The sequence below is a fragment of the Vipera berus genome (assembly GCF_964194415.1).
Source record: "Vipera berus genome assembly, chromosome: 3".
Taxonomy (NCBI): Eukaryota; Metazoa; Chordata; class Lepidosauria; order Squamata; family Viperidae; genus Vipera; species Vipera berus.
Window position 1 is genome coordinate 89,559,742 of NC_138204.1, and position 18,873 is coordinate 89,578,614.

Sequence of the window (18,873 nt, forward strand, 5' to 3'; positions counted from 1 at the left end):
CCTTAGCTTGGTAAAGTAAAAATTCTTAGGCAACAATCCTAGAGCCGTTGACCTGGGAATAATACCCATTAATGGAATTTACTGCTTTGTAGCCTGCATATCTGTAGTGTCGTGTAGACGTATTCCCACTGTGGGAGGTTACCGCGAAGCGCACGTTAAGGATCGACCGTAAACCTGTATTACTTCAAATCAATATATATATATACTTCCGTCTTCCTAGTGCAGCACCAGTGTCGAAGCACAGATCGCTTATACAGTATATCACGCCACTATTTGTACGGAGTAAAATTAAACAGAGCAACTCATCCTTCCTCCTTTTTCTCATAGTGACATGACTTAGCCAAACCCCCCCACCCCTCCCCGCCGCCTACTGCGCAAGCTCACTAGCGACGCTTGGCTCCGGCTAGGCCGGAAGTCAGTGCTCGGGAGAGAGGCCGGCTTTTGCCTTGCAGGCGGGCTGCCTGGCCGACGAGCGAGAGTTGGGGGGCGTCGCTGCTTTCTCGGCCCCGTCTTTCCCCTCCGCCGCTGGGAAAGATGCTGCCTTTGTCCATCAAGGACGACGAGTACAAGCCTCCCAAGCTCCATTTGCTCCGAAAGGTCTCGGGATGGTTCAGGTGAGAGCGAGTTGCGAGGGAGGGAGGGGGGGAGGCGGACACATCAGCCGAGCTGCCGGGCAAAGCCTGGGGGTGGGTGGGTGTCAGGGAGCTGGGAGCCTCCCCTGGGTGGGAGGTTAACAGGCGGACGAGAAAGAGGAGAAAATGGGGCAGGGGGAACCCCTCCGTGCTCAACTCGAGGCCGGGGTTGAGTGGCTTTGACTATTGGTGAGTGGGCACGGAAGGAGCCTCCTCGGCTGGGCTGAATACTGAAACCGAATTTAGCTGCGGGGCTTGCAGACGGGGGGAGCCGGATCTACGGGGGTTGGAGAGGTCGGGACGGGGATTTCTTCCGTTTCCCTATAAATGGATCAGCCGGCTGGCCAGGAGGGAGGGAACCGTGGGGTTGGTTTGCCTTTAGCAGCATCCGCCTCCCTGTTTGGCGCGGACTCCAACTCCCATCGTCTCCCGGCTGAGGTTAGCTGGCAAAAGGAGAGGGGTCCGGGCAACGTTGCAGGGTGGGAATGCAGTCGAGAGCAAGGGGCCGGTGTCTCTTCGGCCGGGCGAGGGGTTTAAGCCAGGGAAGAGGCGGGTCGGGTGCGGGGGTGAGTTTCGAGGCCTTGGCTGTCCGGGACGTGGAAACAGGAGCCAAGGGGTGTGTGTGTGCGTGCGTGCGTGTGTGTGTGTGTGTGTGGTGGGGGGGAGAGGAATGCGGTTTGCGACTGTCGTTAGGCTTCTCAGGCGTGGGGACGGTCCCGGCCACCTCCTCTCTTCTTCTGCTTCCCTGCGAGGCCTTGCTGGGCTTGGCAGGAGCCGGGTCTGGCCTCCTGGCTTGATCCTCTCCCGCCCTTCTTTCTCCAGGTCGATCCTCTCGGATAAGACGTCGCGCAACCTCTTCTTCTTCCTCTGCCTCAACCTCTCCTTCGCCTTCGTGGAGCTGCTGTACGGCATCTGGAGCAACAGGTACAAAAGGGGGAGGGAGGGCGAGGGAGGGAGGGCGAGCCGGAGGGAGAGGCGGCGCTTCTGCCTAGAAAGTCAAGTTCAGCGCTGCTGCTGGTGTTGCCACGTCTCCTTCTGGTCCGGGGCCGAAGGGGATGGCCGCCTCTGGAGAGAAGTGCCATTGGCTTTTGGGAAAGCTTTTGGGAAAGCCAATGTTCAGGCTTCCTCTCCTGGGCTACTTGAGACCTCTGATCATGGAGCAATGGCTTTTTCCCCCCTTAGATACCAGTTAGTAGAAGCCGATTTGTTTAAGCTGCAAGGGGAAAAAACCAGAAAGGTTTGGGCAGATCACTCAGGTTTTCCTATGTACCTGGGAAAATTCTGCACTCCAATATCAGGTCTTCTCTGCCATATTTAGATGATTGTTGCTGATCCAGTTTGTTTTTTTAATGTACAGGAGCTGAAGAAACAATTACTCCTAAAGGGATTGTCATTTGTTATTCATTAACTTGTCCTGCTACAGTTTATGCAGTCTGGACGGAACTGTTGAGGTGTCTAAACAGGATCAGTAATGAACAGCTCTTATTTAGTAAAATATAATTGCTCCGTAAAGTGTCTTAATTGTGATGCCATTTGCACTGCATTTATTAAGTTGTTGATCAGGGGTGTCAAACTGCCCTGGACACGTCATCCGGAAGCCACACCCACCCCATTGCTGGCAATGGCAAAACTGTCTTGATACGTTGTGCGACGTCACGTGACGTCGCGAGTTTGACATGTCTGAACTAGATCTTAGTGAATATATAGGTATTTTTATGGTTTTTTTTTGACAGATATTGATTTTTACATAAATTAAATTTTGGTTATGGTCTTTAAGTCCTTACATGGCATGGGTCCGGAGTACCTCGGGGACCACCTGCTGCCGGCATCAACTTCCCTCCGCCCTGTGCGTTCCCACAGAGAGGGCCTCCTCAGGGTGCCTCCGGTCAGAGAATGTCGGCTGGTGGCCACCAGGGGGAGGGCCTTCTCTGTGGGCGCTCCGGATTTATGGAACCAACTGCCGGTTGAGCTCCGGACGGCACCGGACCTTCGCTCCTTCCAGCACGGTCTGAAGACCCATTTATTTGAACAAGCTGGCCTGGCTTGATGGGGGACGTTAGGGTTTTTAATGGGTTTTTATACTGTCACTGTTTTTATCTGGGCAATTGTTTAATTCTCTTTTAATTTTTGTATTTTCTATTTATATATGCCCTGTTCACCGCCCTGAGTCCTTCGGGAGAAGGGCGGTATATAAATTTAATAAAAGATAAAAGATAAAGAAGATTAATTGTAGGTTTTGGTGGCTGGGACTTGTGTGCTCCTATAGAAGCCAAAATTTATTTTTTGGAAGAAAGAGGTGCCTTTACATCTTAGGTTCAGGTCAAAACTAAAATTGTGTGAACGTGTATCAGATTATCACCCATTTAGTTATCTGGGTTTCATGTCCCCAAACTGACAAAGATATTAGCAGCTCAAGAGAAATCATGACACAAAATGGTTCTGTAGAATCCAGTGATTTTGTTAAAATAATAAAATTGATATTGTGGAGCATGATGCAAGATTCCCCCCCCCCCTTTGTGTGTGTGTGATGTTACAGCACATGTAGAAAAGGGTGGTAGCTTGTATTGCAATGGAGTCATTCCCCACTTCCCACCGATCCTTATGCATAGGCTCTTTTTAATTTCTTGTATGCTAAGGCCTGTTTCTGTGAACCTCCCCCTCAAAATATATAATTATCAATATAAGGAGGTAGAGCAGCTTCATTATTTAGGCATGTGTGCAGTAATGCTATATTGTGTACACTTTGTGTATGCCAAGAATATTAGGGACAGCAGGAATAAGCAATCCATGACCCTCCAGATATAGTTACGGTAGATTTCAGTTTGCGTCTTCTCTCATTAGCAGCCATACTGGCTGTGGATGATCAGAATTAAAGTTCAAACCATTTCTAGGAAATTGTCACCCCATAAAATAGGAAAATATATGTAAAATAAAACACTTGAAAGAAGCCATACCCAATCAGAAAATGTGGAGAGAGCTGGTCTGTTGAATTATCAAAAATTAGACATGATCATCATATTTAAGATGATCTTATTTCTATAAGCATCTAGTAAATCTCATTAAAACAAGAAACAATATTTTTAAAACAAAATCTAGCACTTTGGGTTAAACTCAAAGGTAACATACCAGAGCAGCTTATTCAGTATTCATCCATTTGTTGGTTTGGCTGGTACAGAAGCATACTGTACTACATAAATCAGTATCACAATTCATTTTGCAAATAAGATTCTTCATTTGAGCATGTATCTGTTATGATGGTATGGCTTAAAATAAGATGCTAGGGAAAAGTCTGGATAACTTTATGTTAGGATATATAAGTTGAAATCTAATAAATACGTATTTACTTTTAATACTAGATTGGTTTTTATTGTGATATTGTGATATTTCTAAACCTTCAGCACTTTGGCCTGCCCTAGCTAGTGTGATGCTTCATGAGTATACTAAGCAGTTTGGCTTCCTTCAGACTTAGAAGCAACAGAAATGAAAATTGTCCCAGAGTATTATGACACCTATCACCTCTTGAACGCCAAAGTAGAATAGAAAGTGTAGCCTTTGTATGAAGTAATATCTTCATAATAAATACTCTTTTTTTCTTAGCCATCCAGCCTAAATAATCACCAGCAATGGTGGAATTAAGCTTAAACAATTGATAAATTGATGGTCAGGGAAAGGTGATATTTAAATTGTGTATTTCTATTAAATTTTGGAGAGTGTTTGAACTAGGTTACTTTGTAATTACAATATATCAGACTTCTGGCGTGGATTTTAGCTTGATTGGATTGTTGGATGGAGGGTACTTGTGTCAGAAAGGTTTAAAGTTGAACTACTGTACATCAACTTTAAAGCACCTGAAAAAATGGTCAAGAAGTGGGAAGCATTCATGGTGAGTGTGTTCCATAATTAATGTTCTTTGACAAAGAAAGCTCTTCCTCAATCAATACCTTCTTTGCTTCATGGGTGGAAATTTGGGAAGGGAAGAACTCCAAAGCTAATGCAACAAACATATTGAGGCAGCTTTGTGTTGGCTAAGAATGCATTCTGTCAGTGTCTCAGAATGGATTCCAATTAATTCCATTTGACTCAAGTTTATGAAATGAGCCTAATGAAAGGTATTATTCCTTTTTTAATCCAGCTGTAAATTTGAGGATTTGTTAGTAACTCTTGATAACATAATTCATTGTAAGAAGTGAAAATGAAAGCTGCACTTTGAAATGAAGGCAAAATCTACTAAGAGGATATATATGTATGTATTTATATTTGGTGTGAATAATAGTTCCAGCCCAATCAAATCATGTCTCATCTTTCAAGAAACAGTGAGGTATAGCATCATTTGCATTGGTGACCTTATAACAAAGTCATGGAATGGAATAGTACTATTTGGTATTTGTTTTTTAAATTAAATTAAACTAAACTTGTACTTATTGATAAATTCACTTAAATTGGTTATTGGTCTTGAATGGATTGCACCTTTTTAAAATGAGGTGTATATTTTTATTTTTATTTTTAATCCCATTTATATCCCGCCCTTCTCCGAAGACTCAGGGTGGTTTACAATCTAAGCACAAATTAAATGTGCTTAGCAATAGCCTTCATTCTATGTATATGCCTGCTTATGTATTGTGAGAGATTTTTTTTGGGGGGGAATAACAACTTCAGTAAATACAGGTCCAAAGGGACATTGTCACCGTTACTATCAATTTTTTTAACTACCAGGATTTTTTTAAAAAATGTTCTAATGTATTTTACTTTCTATAACCTTCTGTTTTTTATCTTTATATTCCCAGTCTAGGTTTAATATCAGATTCATTTCACATGTTTTTTGATTGTACTGCTCTGTTAGCTGGGCTTGCAGCTTCAGTCATTTCAAAGTGGAGATCAAATGATGCTTTTTCCTATGGGTAAGTGTTCAAGTTCTGAAAAGCTATTTGTTGAAACAGTCACCTGTTGACAAGAATTGAAAAAAAAACCATGTAGTTTTATTGTAACATGTTGATAAAAGCAGGGGATTTGTACTATAATGGTTAATGGAATCAGGCTATAAATATTGCTTGTGTAATTTGGCTAATGTGTTTGAAAAATATACTATATTTTAGTAAATTTTTGCAGGAGAGGAGTCCAATCTCCAATACGTGCCTTGAGTAGTTTCCTTCTTGATATTCACAACAATGTAGTAAAGTTCACCATGCCAAACTCATCAACTGTTACTTAGTGCTGTTTTTTAAACTCAGAAAACATTTGCTGAGCTTTTAAAGTTTGAAACTTCTATAATCTTCCTTCGAATTGGCTTTTTCTTCTTTGTGGGATTGTCACTTCCTACCCTGTGTGAGAGTTACAGGATACATTTTATAGCTGCTATTGGCCTTCCTCTAGTGTTGTATAATAACATTTCTCTTTATGCTATAGAAGTTTTCTCCTTTCATCCTTGCACTGACTTCAACTTTCTTCTTAGAGGTCAGGGTAACAGTGAGGCCACCAGGGCCTGGATGTGATAGGGAGAGATGGATGGGTGCGGGAAATTGGAGGCAGTCCATATCTTAATGAAGTTTGGGACTGGGAGGGACCAAGCCCTGAATGATTTGGATTGGGGTGGATATTTCACAGTAGAGAGAGCTGGGATTTCTGTCATAAATTGATGCAGTGACATGACATCTTGCTTTATGACTGCATCAGCTTATGATGGAAATTCCAGTCTCAGTTGTGGTTGTAAGTAGAAGGCTACCTGCAAGCCTTATTTATTTATTTATTTATTTATTTATTTATTTATTTATTTATTTAAATTCCATTTATATCCCGCCCTTCTCCGAAGACTCAGGGCGGCTTACAAGCTTAGCAGTAGCCTTCATTCTATGTATATGCCTGCTTATTAGGGCTTTCATACACCCCCCAAGCGGCATTATTACAAAGTCAGCTTAATTGCCCTCAGCAATCTGGGTCCTCATTTTACCTACCTGGGAAGGATGGAAGGCTGAGTCAACCTTGAGCCTGGTGGGATGCGAACCTGCACTAATTGCAGGCAGCTGGTGTTACTTAAGGAGGCATTAGCCCACTGCTCCACCAAGGCTCTGTATTTGTTTTCATGATAGCTTTTAGTTGCTGATATAGAAACTACATTTGTAAATGTGTGTGTGTGTAGCATGTGTGTGTGTATACACACACACATATACATACAGACACACATATACATACATACTGTATGTATATGACATATATATGTTCTCTCTTCCTAAAAGTAAAGTCTCTCTCCCCCTTTTTCGTTGGACTTCTGGTGATTACTTAAACACATCCATGTAGTCTTCTTGTAAATATTACATAGGAATGGTTTGTCATTAACTTCTGAATCATGCACAAAAAAGTAATACACATTAAGTATATAACATAATACACATTGAATTTAAGAATCCTGAGTTCAGGAATTTGTTAAGTAAACTGCAGATGCAATCTTCCCACACAAAAATCCATTCCTTTTTTTTTACTCCCCAATAGTTATTTTCTAATATAATTATAAAGTGATGAGCTTCATAATTGTTGTTCAATAGTAGGATGTCAGTAGTTCATGATATCTACATCACATCATCAAGAGATCTACTGTTAGATGCTGATCTTCCCATCTGTTGATCTCTATACTAAATGTATAGCACTTAATTTTGGTATAAAGTAAAGGTGTGCAGTGTACTTTTATTGCTGAAGGCAATATATGGGAGATAAGAGTGAAGCCATGAAAATCAACCTGTCTACTTCTTTCCTTTTATATTGTTTTTATTCTACCAATCTCTTGCTATAATATAACGTGTAAGTTAAATGGAATGAGGAAGAGTTGAAATAGTTGAAATACTGTATTTCAAGACTAAGGAGGGGAGACTTAAGTATGTACTCTTTAGTGATAAGAGCCCCACCCCTTCCCTCTTTATGTTCTACTTATTTGGATGACTGATCAAACAAAGCACATAGTGTTTATACTCTGTATTAGCCAGAATAGTGGCAAAGAAAGAATAAGGCATGAAATAAGTTGTGGTTTTGCATTAATCTAGAATGAAATTATGTGCTTTTTCATCGTAGGTACGTTCGAGCAGAAGTATTAGCTGGTTTTGTAAATGGTTTATTTTTGATCTTCACTGCTTTCTTCATTTTCTCTGAAGGGGTTGAGGTATGTTTTGAAGATGGTTAAAATATTTTTCTCTGTTCAAGGAAGAGGTTTTTGCGCAGCAAGTGAGGTTTTTTTAAATCCAGTTATGCTCACTTGGATGAAGTTATTGCTAAGTGCAGCCCAGATAATGTAAAAGAGAATCACTTGATTGTGGCAGAGTATAAGTTCAATAGATAAATAAGTCTTGCCTAGTTGTCTAGCAAGTGAATCAGTTGGATAGGAAATGAATTAGGATGTCTTCAGGATTGGACAATTCAGTTTTAAATAAGTTGCAGAAACAATTGGCATGAAATTCAGCGAGATTTACTCAGTACGGTAGTAATTGTGCAGAGAATGGTAGCCTTACCTACCAACACTAATTCTTCAGGGAATATCATCCCATCGTTTTTTTCCCCCATAATGTTGAAAATCTGGCATTCTCAAATCTTCAAGTCTTTAAAAATGTAGCCCTTTTGATCCCACAATATGTTAATTTTATTACGTTCACTTAACATTACAACACTTGTGAAAAAATTTCTCTCATTCTGCAAAGCTATATGCGACTTCTCTGATATGCAGTAATTCATGTAAAAATTATGTCAGAAACAGTATAGTTTACCTGGAAAAAGCACTTTTGGATCAGATTAAAAATATCCATTTATTCCAGTATCTTGTTTTCTTCTGTAGCTAATCAAGTGGCCTTAAGAACCCGAACGTGAAAGCATAGGGGTTCTTCATTCAGCTGCTCTCTATAACTGGTACTTATAAGCAGTAATTTTTCTGAACCTGAATGTTTCATGTAGCCAGAAGTATCTAGAATTATTAGTTACCTTTTCATCATGGGTATGTTTAGTGCCAATTAAAAAACCATCTAAGTTGCAACCATCCTTCTTATTTTTCCTCATTGAATGCCAATACATTATTTATGCACTTGGTGATTATGTCCCAAATCTCCCATCAGCCTGTTTCTTGGAATGATTTGAGTTAAAATGTTAAATGAGATTATACTGTGAATACTTAGCAATCTACCTTTGGTTTCTAGCAAAAATAAGTAATATTCTGAATTAGACTGTACCAATGTTTTATGAAAAGTTGAGAAAAGCTCATTGGTGAGATCTGCAGTATGTATGAGTTTCACTGAAACAGTTTGTTTTTCTATTACAGAGAGCACTTGAGCCTCCTGATGTGCATCATGAAAGACTCCTTCCTGTTTCCATACTTGGCCTGATTGTAAATCTGATAGGAATCTTTGTGTTCCAACATGGTGGACATGGCCATTCCCATGGTTCTGGTAGGAAATGTTACCAAGTCACTGATTTGTCCCTGAGAGGCCTCAAAATACCTTTGTTTTGTCCCTTGTGTTGAGGCCATGTCTCTTTAATTTAGTCAAAACAGGATAGAAGCTTAAATTGACGCTATTATGTCATTTGAACAAATAGAACTTTTTTAAAAATCTAATTTGTCTCAGAAGTGTATAAAATATGGAAAATCCTTTGCCTATTGTGGCGCTTAAAGTGAAAAATTTTATAGTTTGCAATAATGAAGGAGTAATTGATATGGAAATGTGAACTTTTTTATTTCAACTGGTATGGTGTGCTTTGGGTTATAGGTAAAGTCAGAATAAAGCCATGTTTCCCCCCCTCCCCCCATATTTCTTTCCATGTGTTTTTGGCATGTTGATTGTATTCTGACTTATTGAACCACAGTTTTCCATTTGTATCTATCCAAAAAGTGTGGCTCAGTTGGTGCTTCAAAAGTAATAAGTAAAAGCAAGATAGCTTATTGATACAATGTAATTACACTTAAACTGTGTTAATGGATTAATTAATTTCAATTAATCAAGGGCACTTTTCAGTCAGGAGACTAAACTGGTCTGCAGACATTTTTCTTTCATATGTTTTACTGATTTTTTAAAACATAAATCACATAATAATTGGTTAACAGTGTGTTTGCTGGGTTTACATTTGTAAAGATAATCATTAACAATTGGTTTCTATAATCCATAATCCACATATTCGAACAAATGTTTCTTTTTTAAATATTCTCTCTGGTAGATCCCATCATCTATATTCTTAATTTTCACTTTAATATTTTTCCTTTGACCAGTATCTTTCTTGATAAATGTGTTTTGCTGAATCAGAAAGTTTTTCCATATATTTTTTCCAACCAATTATACAATTTGTTCCAGATTTCGTAATAATCTGTTTCACTCTTATCCTTATCTGCAGACATTTTTTAAATATACATTTTAATGTAAATTTAATATAAATATTCATGAATCTGACAAATGCTGGTGTCATCTTAAAGACATCCTTTCCTGCAAGGAAGAAAGATCAGTGCTTCTAAAATAGCTGCTGTGATTCATTAATTCATCACATAAAAATAATTACATTTTTTCAGAACTATTACATAGCTTGGGATAGTATAACAGTGGTGCAAATAAATAAATAAAATCCACAAATGCAGTTACATTGTTCCAGTGTAGATTTTGCAGTCCCTTTAATTACAGCACATTCCCTTTTATAAGGGGAACACCTACATGCATGGACACTGGAATGTATTTGGCTGTTTCTGCTAGATTCTTAACATACAAGCTTTTTATTATCTTAATCAAATCCACAATCTTGATATGTATTATGATAAATAACATACATAATTTTCTTTCTGCAGGACATGAACACAGCCATTCACTGTTTAACGGGGGTCTCAGCCATGGTCATGGAGGACATGGCCACAGTCATGATTCCAAGCATGGGCATGAACACTCCCATGGGCATGAGCATGGACATTCTCACGATTATTGCCATGGTGGGTATGTGGGAATGTGTAGCAGGCTTGCCCATCTGTATGCTATGTGTCTTCAAAATGGGATGCCTCTAGAGATACAAAAAGATGCTAAAACCTTCCAGTAGCAAAGATGATATGAAAATTGTTCAATTTTATCTTTGGCTAGCTAATCAATTTCCTGTTGTTTCTGTAATAATAATGATTTGAAAGAAAATAGTAAGTAAACCTTTGGTCCTACCTCAGTTACTAGAAAAGGTTAATCTACATCATGCATCATATGTTTGCTCCACAGAAATTGTGATGTGTACATATTCTTCAGTTTGTGTATATGTCTATGGAGATTCTCAGTCATCCAGGTCATGGTTGTCACAAATATGCTTTTTCGTGAGGAAATGTCTTCCAAGAGAAAAAAGAAAGTCCTGTTGCCTCGTGAAAAAGCATCTTTGGGACATTTGTCTATATCACAGGTGTCAAACCACATTACGCGACGTGTCGTGACATATCTTGACTCTTTTTGCATTGCTGGCAATGGGGTGGGCGCGGCTTTGGTATGATGAAACTGGCCCATGGGCTGGCAGTTTGACACCCTGGACTATATGATGTGCCATATGTATTTATATTTAAGTATCATATTTAGAAACTCTCCATCTCCCTTATAGACCAACTTTGGGTAGTGTACAAATCAACATAAAAACATATGCAATGCTCTCTACATGGGGCTGCCCTTGAGGACTACTCGGAGGCTTCAGCTGGTGCAGAATGCAGCCGCGCGAGGTGGTGGGGGTTTCATGATACTCCCATGTAACACCTCTACTCCGCGAGCTGCATTGGCTTCCCGTTGCCCTCCGGGTAAGATTCAAGGTGCTGGTAATGACCTATAAAGCCCTAAATGGCATGGGTCCGGGTTACTTACAGGAGCACCTGCTGCCGGCATCTACTTCCCGTCCAGTGCGCTCCCACGGAGAGGGCCTCCTTAGGGTGCCATCGGTCAAAGAGTGTCGACTGGCGACCCCTAGGGGGAGGGCGTTCTCTGTGGGCGCGCCAGACCTTTGGAACTGTTTACTGGTTGAGCTCCGGATGTCTCCCGACCTTCGCTCCTTCCGACGTGACCTAAAAACATACTTATTTGAACAAGCCGGCCTGGTCTGATGGGTTTGGGGTATTTTAAATATTACTGTACTAATTTATTGGATTTTTTTTAAAAAAACTTTTGTATATTGTATTTTTATTGTATTGCCCTGTACACCGCCCTGAGTCCTTCGGGAGAAGGGCGGTATAGAAATTAAATTAAATATAAAAAATATAAATATAAATATTGTATGAAAGGTGGCAATTAAAACTACACTTGTTTTTATTTTCTTTAAGATACAGGATAGTTTTAACCACATTTTGAAAAGAACCAGGGAATTTTAGTTTAGAGAGGTAAAAAATGCAGAGGAGAGAACGGCCATTCTACTTCTGCTTTAAACCATATTTTTGTTATGTAAAGCAGGTGTTTTGTGATCAGTATGAATGCTGTAGTAGTTAAGGAACTAAATCTAGGTTCTAATTTCCATGGATTTATTCAATACATTTATGTACTGTCACTTAGCTAAATTTTTTATGGGATTGTGTTGAGAGTAATATTATACAGCAGTACTATCTTTCTACCCCTGAAGGAAAATAATGCTAATTGTGCTGTTGTTTATTACATTTTGGCAAGTAAATGTAATGCATTTATTAGAGAAAGAGCAATATTGGGCAGCTTTACATATGCAGAGCTTCTTCCCTCTGGATAACTAAACAAACAAACAAAAAAGAACCCTTGTCATGTCAGTGTTTAACGGTCCTTTCTGCATCGTTCTGTTTTTAAAGAAAATTAGTTGTAATATTTATGTACTCTGAGAAAACTAATGGTGGTTTGCTATACCAGAATCAAAATAGCCATGATAATTTAGAAAACTGATAAAATGCTGATGAACTCAGCCAGTGTCTGAAGTCCATGTGATAGTTATTGATTAAAAGATATACAAAAACTATTTTAAAAAAAAATCCATTGAGCATCTGGTGACAGGCCATCCCCAGATTTCACACACAGTGGTGGGGAAACCTTCATCCCTGTTGAAATGAGAAGACTGAATAGAGAAGAACGTTTGAAGGAGTTTGCCTGGGGCAAAGCCATAAAGGACTTCGGAGGTTAAAACTAACATACTGAATTGTACTAGGAACCTACTGAGATATTAATAGGTAAGGTAAAGGTTCCCCCGCACATGCGGGCTAGTCGTTTCCAACTCTAGGGGCCGATGCTCATCTCTGTTTCAAAGCCTAAGAGCCAACGCTTGTCCAAGGACGTCTCCGTGGTCATGTGGCCGGCATGACTAGACGCCAAAGGCGCACGGAACACTGTTACCTTCCCACCGTAGTGGTCCCTATTTTTCTACTTGCATTTTTATGCGCTTTCGAACTGCTAGGTTGGCAGAAGCTGGGACGAGTAACAGGCGCTCACTCTGTTACGTGGCACTCGGGATTCGACCCACCAAACTGCCGACCTTCTGATCGACAAGCTCAGCGTACTAACTCACTGAGCCACCGCATCCCTATGAGATATTAATAGTATAGCTTTAAAGCAGTACGAATCTTTGTAATATCGTAGGAGAAATCTTTCCTGAATTGTGCATGTTAATTTTCTTTTCATATTAATTTTCACTTATTATACAGTATCTTGATTGTAATTTGGCTTCTTGATTTTTAATCTAGTGATTGACTGTACTTGGGTATTGCACATGTGACTCTATAGTACTTTTAATTTGATTAAAAAAGGTGTTTTCAAATGCACAGGAGCATGAGTACCACAGCTGACTGTGATTCATTAAAGCAGCTGCATAATTTTCCGGGATTGATTTGGCTAAAGCAGAAGCAACTGTGCTTATTGATTCTTTAATGTGAATTGAAAATCTATCCAGACTTATTCACTACTTAGAAATCCTGTCTCTGAATTTATTCTGTTTACTAAACAATTAGACTTTTAGTGTGGTTGAGGCTACATTACTTCTCGCTTTGTTTGGTTTTTATCTTATATTAAAACAAGGCATAAAAATACTTTGGAAATTTCTTATGTTTTGGAGACTTTAATTTTTAACTTACCGGTAAATGCCTGGTTTCTTATGGCTATGAAGGTTGGGAAGCTGTGTTTGAAATATAATATGATTTCTTAGAACAAAAGCTACATTGAAAGGATAAATGTCTTTTTTCTTGGCACCATTTTTACAGATGATCAACCCATTGAGATGGCTGCAGGATCCAGCAAACAGATTTTAGAAGGTATGATATAGATACATTGTGTTAAATTTAGGCTAATGTGAAACAAAAATCTAGTATGGGTTTGGAGAAAATCTAATGCCACACATTCAATAAGATTAATTATTGAGATTAATAACAGATAAATGAGTTTTTTTTAAAAAAATCTGTTAATGAATTAAACAAATGAATAAATATGGAGTTTTTCTATTTCCAAGCTAATGTTCATATATTTGCAAGTTGGTGATGTCTGTCTTTCAGAATCCTACTAAATTATATCAAGGCAGTAAGTTCAATTAGTTATGCTTTTCTTCCTAAAAGGTACATGAGCTGATATATACTGTAAAGAAATAATAGATTTTTTAGAATATAGACTTGCTTCTGAAAATACATTAATAAATATTACCAAACCTTGAGATACTTTGAGTAACCCTTCAAGTGGAAAAGATAAATTAGGCAAACAGAAAGTACCTGCAGAAAACTCACAAAAATTCTATTAAACTGACTTCTTTTGCACCAGAAATATTTTACAGTCTTAGGAAAAATACAATTACTTTAACGTCTAAGTACAGGTGAAACTTGAAAAATTAGAATATCGTGCAAAAGTTCATTTATTTCAGTAATGCAACTTAAAAGGGGAAACTAATATATGAGATAGACTCATTACATGCAAAGCAAGATAGCTCAAGCCGTGATTTGTCATAATTGTGATGATTATGGTGTACAGCTCATGCAAACCCCAAATCCACAATCTCAGTAAATTAGAATATTGTGAAAAGGTGCAATATTCTAGGCTCAAAGTGTCCCACTCTAATCAGCTAATTAAGCCATAACACCTGCAAAGGGTTCCTGAGCCTTTAAATGGTCTCTCAGTCTGGTTCAGTAGGAATCACAATCATGGGGAAGACTGCTGACGTGACATTTGTGCAGAAAACCATCATTGACACCCTCCATAAGGAGGGAAAGCCTCAAAAGGTAATTGCAAAAGAAGTTGGATGTTCCCAAAGTGCTGTATCAAAGCACATTAATAGAAAGTTACGTGGAAGGGAAAAGTGTGGAAGAAAAAGGTGCACAAGCAGCAGGGATGACCGCAGCCTGGAGAGGATTGTCAGGAAAAGGCCATTCAAAAGTGCTGGAGACTTTCACAAGGAGTGGACTGAGGCTGGAGTCAGTGCATCAAGAGCCACCACACACAGACGAATCCTGGACATGGGCTTCAAATGTCGTATTCCTCTTGTCAAGCCACTCCTGAACAACAAACAACGTCAGAAGCGTCTTACCTGGGCTAAAGAAAAACAGACCTGGTCTGTTGCTCAGTGGTCCAAAGTCCTCTTTTCTGATGAGAGCAACCTTTGCATCTCATTTGGAAACCAAGGACCCAGAGTCTGGAGGAAGAATGGAGAGGCACACACTGCAAGATGCTTGAAGTCCAGTGTGAAGTTTCCACTGTGTTGATTTGGGGAGCCATGTCATCTGCTGGTGTTGGTCCACTGTGCTTCATTAAGTCCAGAGTCAATGCGGCTGTCTACCAGTAGATTTTGGAGCACTTCATGCTTCCTTCTGCAGATGAGCTTTATGGGGATGCTGACTTCATTTTCCAGCAGGACTTGGCACCTGCCCACACTGCCAAAAGCACCAAAACCTGGTTCAGTGACTGTGGGATTACTGTGCTTGATTGGCCAGCAAACTCGCCTGACCTGAACCCCATAGAGAATCTATGGGGCATTGCCAAGAGAAAGATGAGAGACATGAGACCGAACAATGCAGAAGAGCTGAAGGCCGCTATTAAAGCATCCTGGTCTTTCATAACACCTCAGCAGTGCCACAGGCTGATAGCTTCCATGCCGCACCGCATTGAGGCAGTAATTGCTGCAAAAGGGGCCCAAACCAAGTACTGAGTACATATGCATGCTTATACTTTTCAGAGGTCTGATATTGTTCTATGTACACTCCTTGTTTTATTGATTGCATGTAATATTCTAATTTTCTGAGATTGTGGATTTGGGGTTTTCATGAGCTGTACGCCATAATCATCACAATTATGACAAATCACGGCTTGAACTATCTTGCTTTGCATGTAATGAGTCTATCTCATATATTAGTTTCCCCTTTTAAGTTGCATTACTGAAATAAATGAATTTTTGCACGATATTCTAATTTTTCGAGTTTCACCTGTATATTGCAGTGTAGCTTTTCAAATTTTTGTAGAACCAGAATGTTTTGCACCACTAACAAGCAGACTAATTCCTAATGATCAACAGAACTTCTGATTTTCTACCACATTTATCCTTGTTTCAGCTTCTGTTGTTAACAATATTTTAACTACCAAGACATTGGAACACTTGAAAAAAAAATCAGTGGAAAAATTAAGCTTATAATCAATGTTGATATAAATGACTTCCTTTTTATAACTTTATGTATTGCAAGTAAATTATCACTTTACAAATTTACAATTTTTAATTTGCATTTACAAATGTAAGCTAGTGATCTATCTATCTATCTATCTCTATCTATCTATCTATCTATCTATCTATCTATCTATCTATCTATCTATCTATCTATCATCTTATATAATTTCCATTAAGAAGAGTGAAAGAATAATCTAATGCAAACTAAGCTTAAAGAAAACTTAAACAACCTCTTTGTTTCCATTTTCCATCTCTAATCTAAACCCATAAAAGTTCATCCTTTCAGTCCTGATGTCAGCAGAAAGTCTGTAAAGGGTTGCTAGAGGTAACAACATGTCTTGTTTTAACCTTGATCAAACACACCCACTTTATCAACCAACTTTTAACAATCTTAACCTTTAATTCATTCAAATATTGTCATGGGATTTGATTTCTCTTCATTTCTTCTTTATCCCATTGCACAGAGTTCTTCAAATATTTTACAAGCCTCTTTTGTAAACTGAGTAGGAGAAAATTACAAGGTTATTTCTTGGTTTTTCATAGTATTTCCACTTTGAACATTTTAAAGCCTCAGGCAATTTCTTTTATAGATTCAGTGAAACATCCTTCTTTAAGACATTCTCTTGTCCTATCAGTTTAAGTCCACTTTCAATACCATTTCTATCTTGTCAGTTAAAATTAGAAGCATGGACCGTTACTGACATTTTTGATCTTGTAGTTCCTATTTTCTGATTCCGTTCTTCAAAAGTCTTCAGTGTCTGAGAGCTGAGAGCTGATTCTGTCATAGGTGATCTCCCATCCTTTCCTTACATGGAGAGGCTTTCTGGTCTACTTCTGGTTTCTTGGTCTTTGCTGCAGTTGTTGGTTCCACTTTCACAGAGCTGTCCTCAGTTTGCCCCCCATCCCCCATCCCCAAGCCTCATCAGTATTTGATTTTTGAAGTGTTATATAATATCTTTTTTAAAAAAAAACCTGTTTTCTAATCTGCATTTCCACTATGTGACTGCAGAGGGCGCTCAATGATCTTCCTATACTACTCGCGTATCATACAGTTGTGTTCGAAAACCTCTGACATGCTCATTTCGTATAAAATGACTAACTTGATTATTACAGTTTTATTTTTCTCTGATTAAATAGCAGCATATAGAATAGCATTTTTGACTTCAGTTTATCACTAGGGAGAGCAACCGTATGCCTTACTTTAAGACAATTGCTTCTTTGCCAGGCTAATTCAAAAAAACCAAAATCAAACAAAAACCCAGCAATCCTTTGCCAAAAGGAAGTTTTCTTTCTTTGTGGTATTGCAAATAAATTTTTTGGAGGAGTGCACTGCAGATTGTGTGGTTGTTGTGCTGAAAATGCAATAGAAAAGGGACAAATAGTCAGATACTAGTTATATGAGGAATATTGTTAATGTGTATTAAGTAAATGACGGTGTACAGCAGGCATCCCCAACTCCCAGTCCGTGGACTAGAACCGGGCTGCGGCATGCCAAAAACGGGGCCGTGCAAATAAGTGAAGCGCCATCCACAGAATGCCGACAGCATGCAAAACCACGTCCCCTCTGGTCCATGGAAAAACCACGGAACCGGTCCTTGGTGCCCAAAAGGTTGGGGGCCGCTGGTGTACAGTACTGTTATCCTCTGGCCCTTTATTTAAAGTGTCTTTGAAAATTTGATCTTGGAAAAAAATTGATACCTTTTACTCAATATGTATTTTCTTGCAGGTGTATTTTTGCACATTGTTGCTGATACCCTTGGAAGTGTTGGTGTAATCATATCTGCAATACTGATGCAGAACTATGGTTTGATGATTGCTGATCCAATCTGTTCGATGCTTATAGCTCTGCTTATTGGAGTAAGGTAAGCATTTTAAGCAGTAAAGGTTTAGAATCACAGCGTTTAGAACTGTAACAAATACCACTGGCCTTGTTGTCACTTGTTCCAGCTATAACAATTCTGTTTTAATTACTGTTGTAACCAAGCTTGTTTTAAAGAATCATCAGTATTTTTTTCCCTATTGGTATTTTTATTTCTGTCAAGTGCCTGAGTCACAACTGAGTTACGTGTTGCTGCAAAAGAACCAGAATGATCTCAGATTCAGTGCGTAGTTTGCCTTTAATTTTCCAGGTGCTACATAAAAATGGTTATACATAATACATTTGCTTTAGTATGAGGTCACTTTCTATACAGAATTTGTGTTTATGTAGCATTGTGTTCAATCAAAGAAACAGTAGAGGTGATCTCATAGGTACAAAAATCATTCAATAATCTGGCAAGGACAGCAGTAGATTTATCATGCATATCAAGTGCTGCCATTCAAAAATGGGCAGGGCCATCCCTATTTTGGGAGAGATTTTAATCTGGGATTTCAAGACATTTGGTTGCTTTAACACTTCATTGTTGTATGTCAGTAATAATGACATTTTTGGCAAGGCAACATAATTTTTAAGTATTCTACATGGATACAATATATTTAATTTTAAAATGAAAAGCTTCTGGTTTAGTTCTGAAATACAAATTTGCCAAAAGTTTTTTGGGTAGGCCAATGCAATTTATTTTTGTCATTTAGGATTAATGTACATATTATGTCTTGACTGCCTTTTAAAGGCAAGTTACAATTATACTATTTTTGATGGTGATCCTAT

General features: G+C 38.9%; 1 protein-coding gene across 1 annotated transcript in view; it reads left to right on the plus strand.

Moving 5' to 3' along the window:
- The first annotated feature begins 440 nt into the window (after window positions 1–440).
- SLC30A7 (solute carrier family 30 member 7) overlaps window positions 441–18,873 on the plus strand; it is a 37,191-nt gene continuing 18,758 nt past the window's right edge. Inside the window, exons 1-8 of the mRNA XM_081324959.1 lie at window positions 441–614; window positions 1,455–1,556; window positions 5,417–5,530; window positions 7,689–7,776; window positions 8,920–9,046; window positions 10,426–10,563; window positions 13,792–13,842; window positions 17,953–18,088. Of these exons, the coding sequence (XP_081181085.1) occupies window positions 535–614; window positions 1,455–1,556; window positions 5,417–5,530; window positions 7,689–7,776; window positions 8,920–9,046; window positions 10,426–10,563; window positions 13,792–13,842; window positions 17,953–18,088 (836 nt within the window). The 5' untranslated portion in view covers window positions 441–534. The remainder of the gene's footprint in view (window positions 615–1,454; window positions 1,557–5,416; window positions 5,531–7,688; window positions 7,777–8,919; window positions 9,047–10,425; window positions 10,564–13,791; window positions 13,843–17,952; window positions 18,089–18,873) is intronic.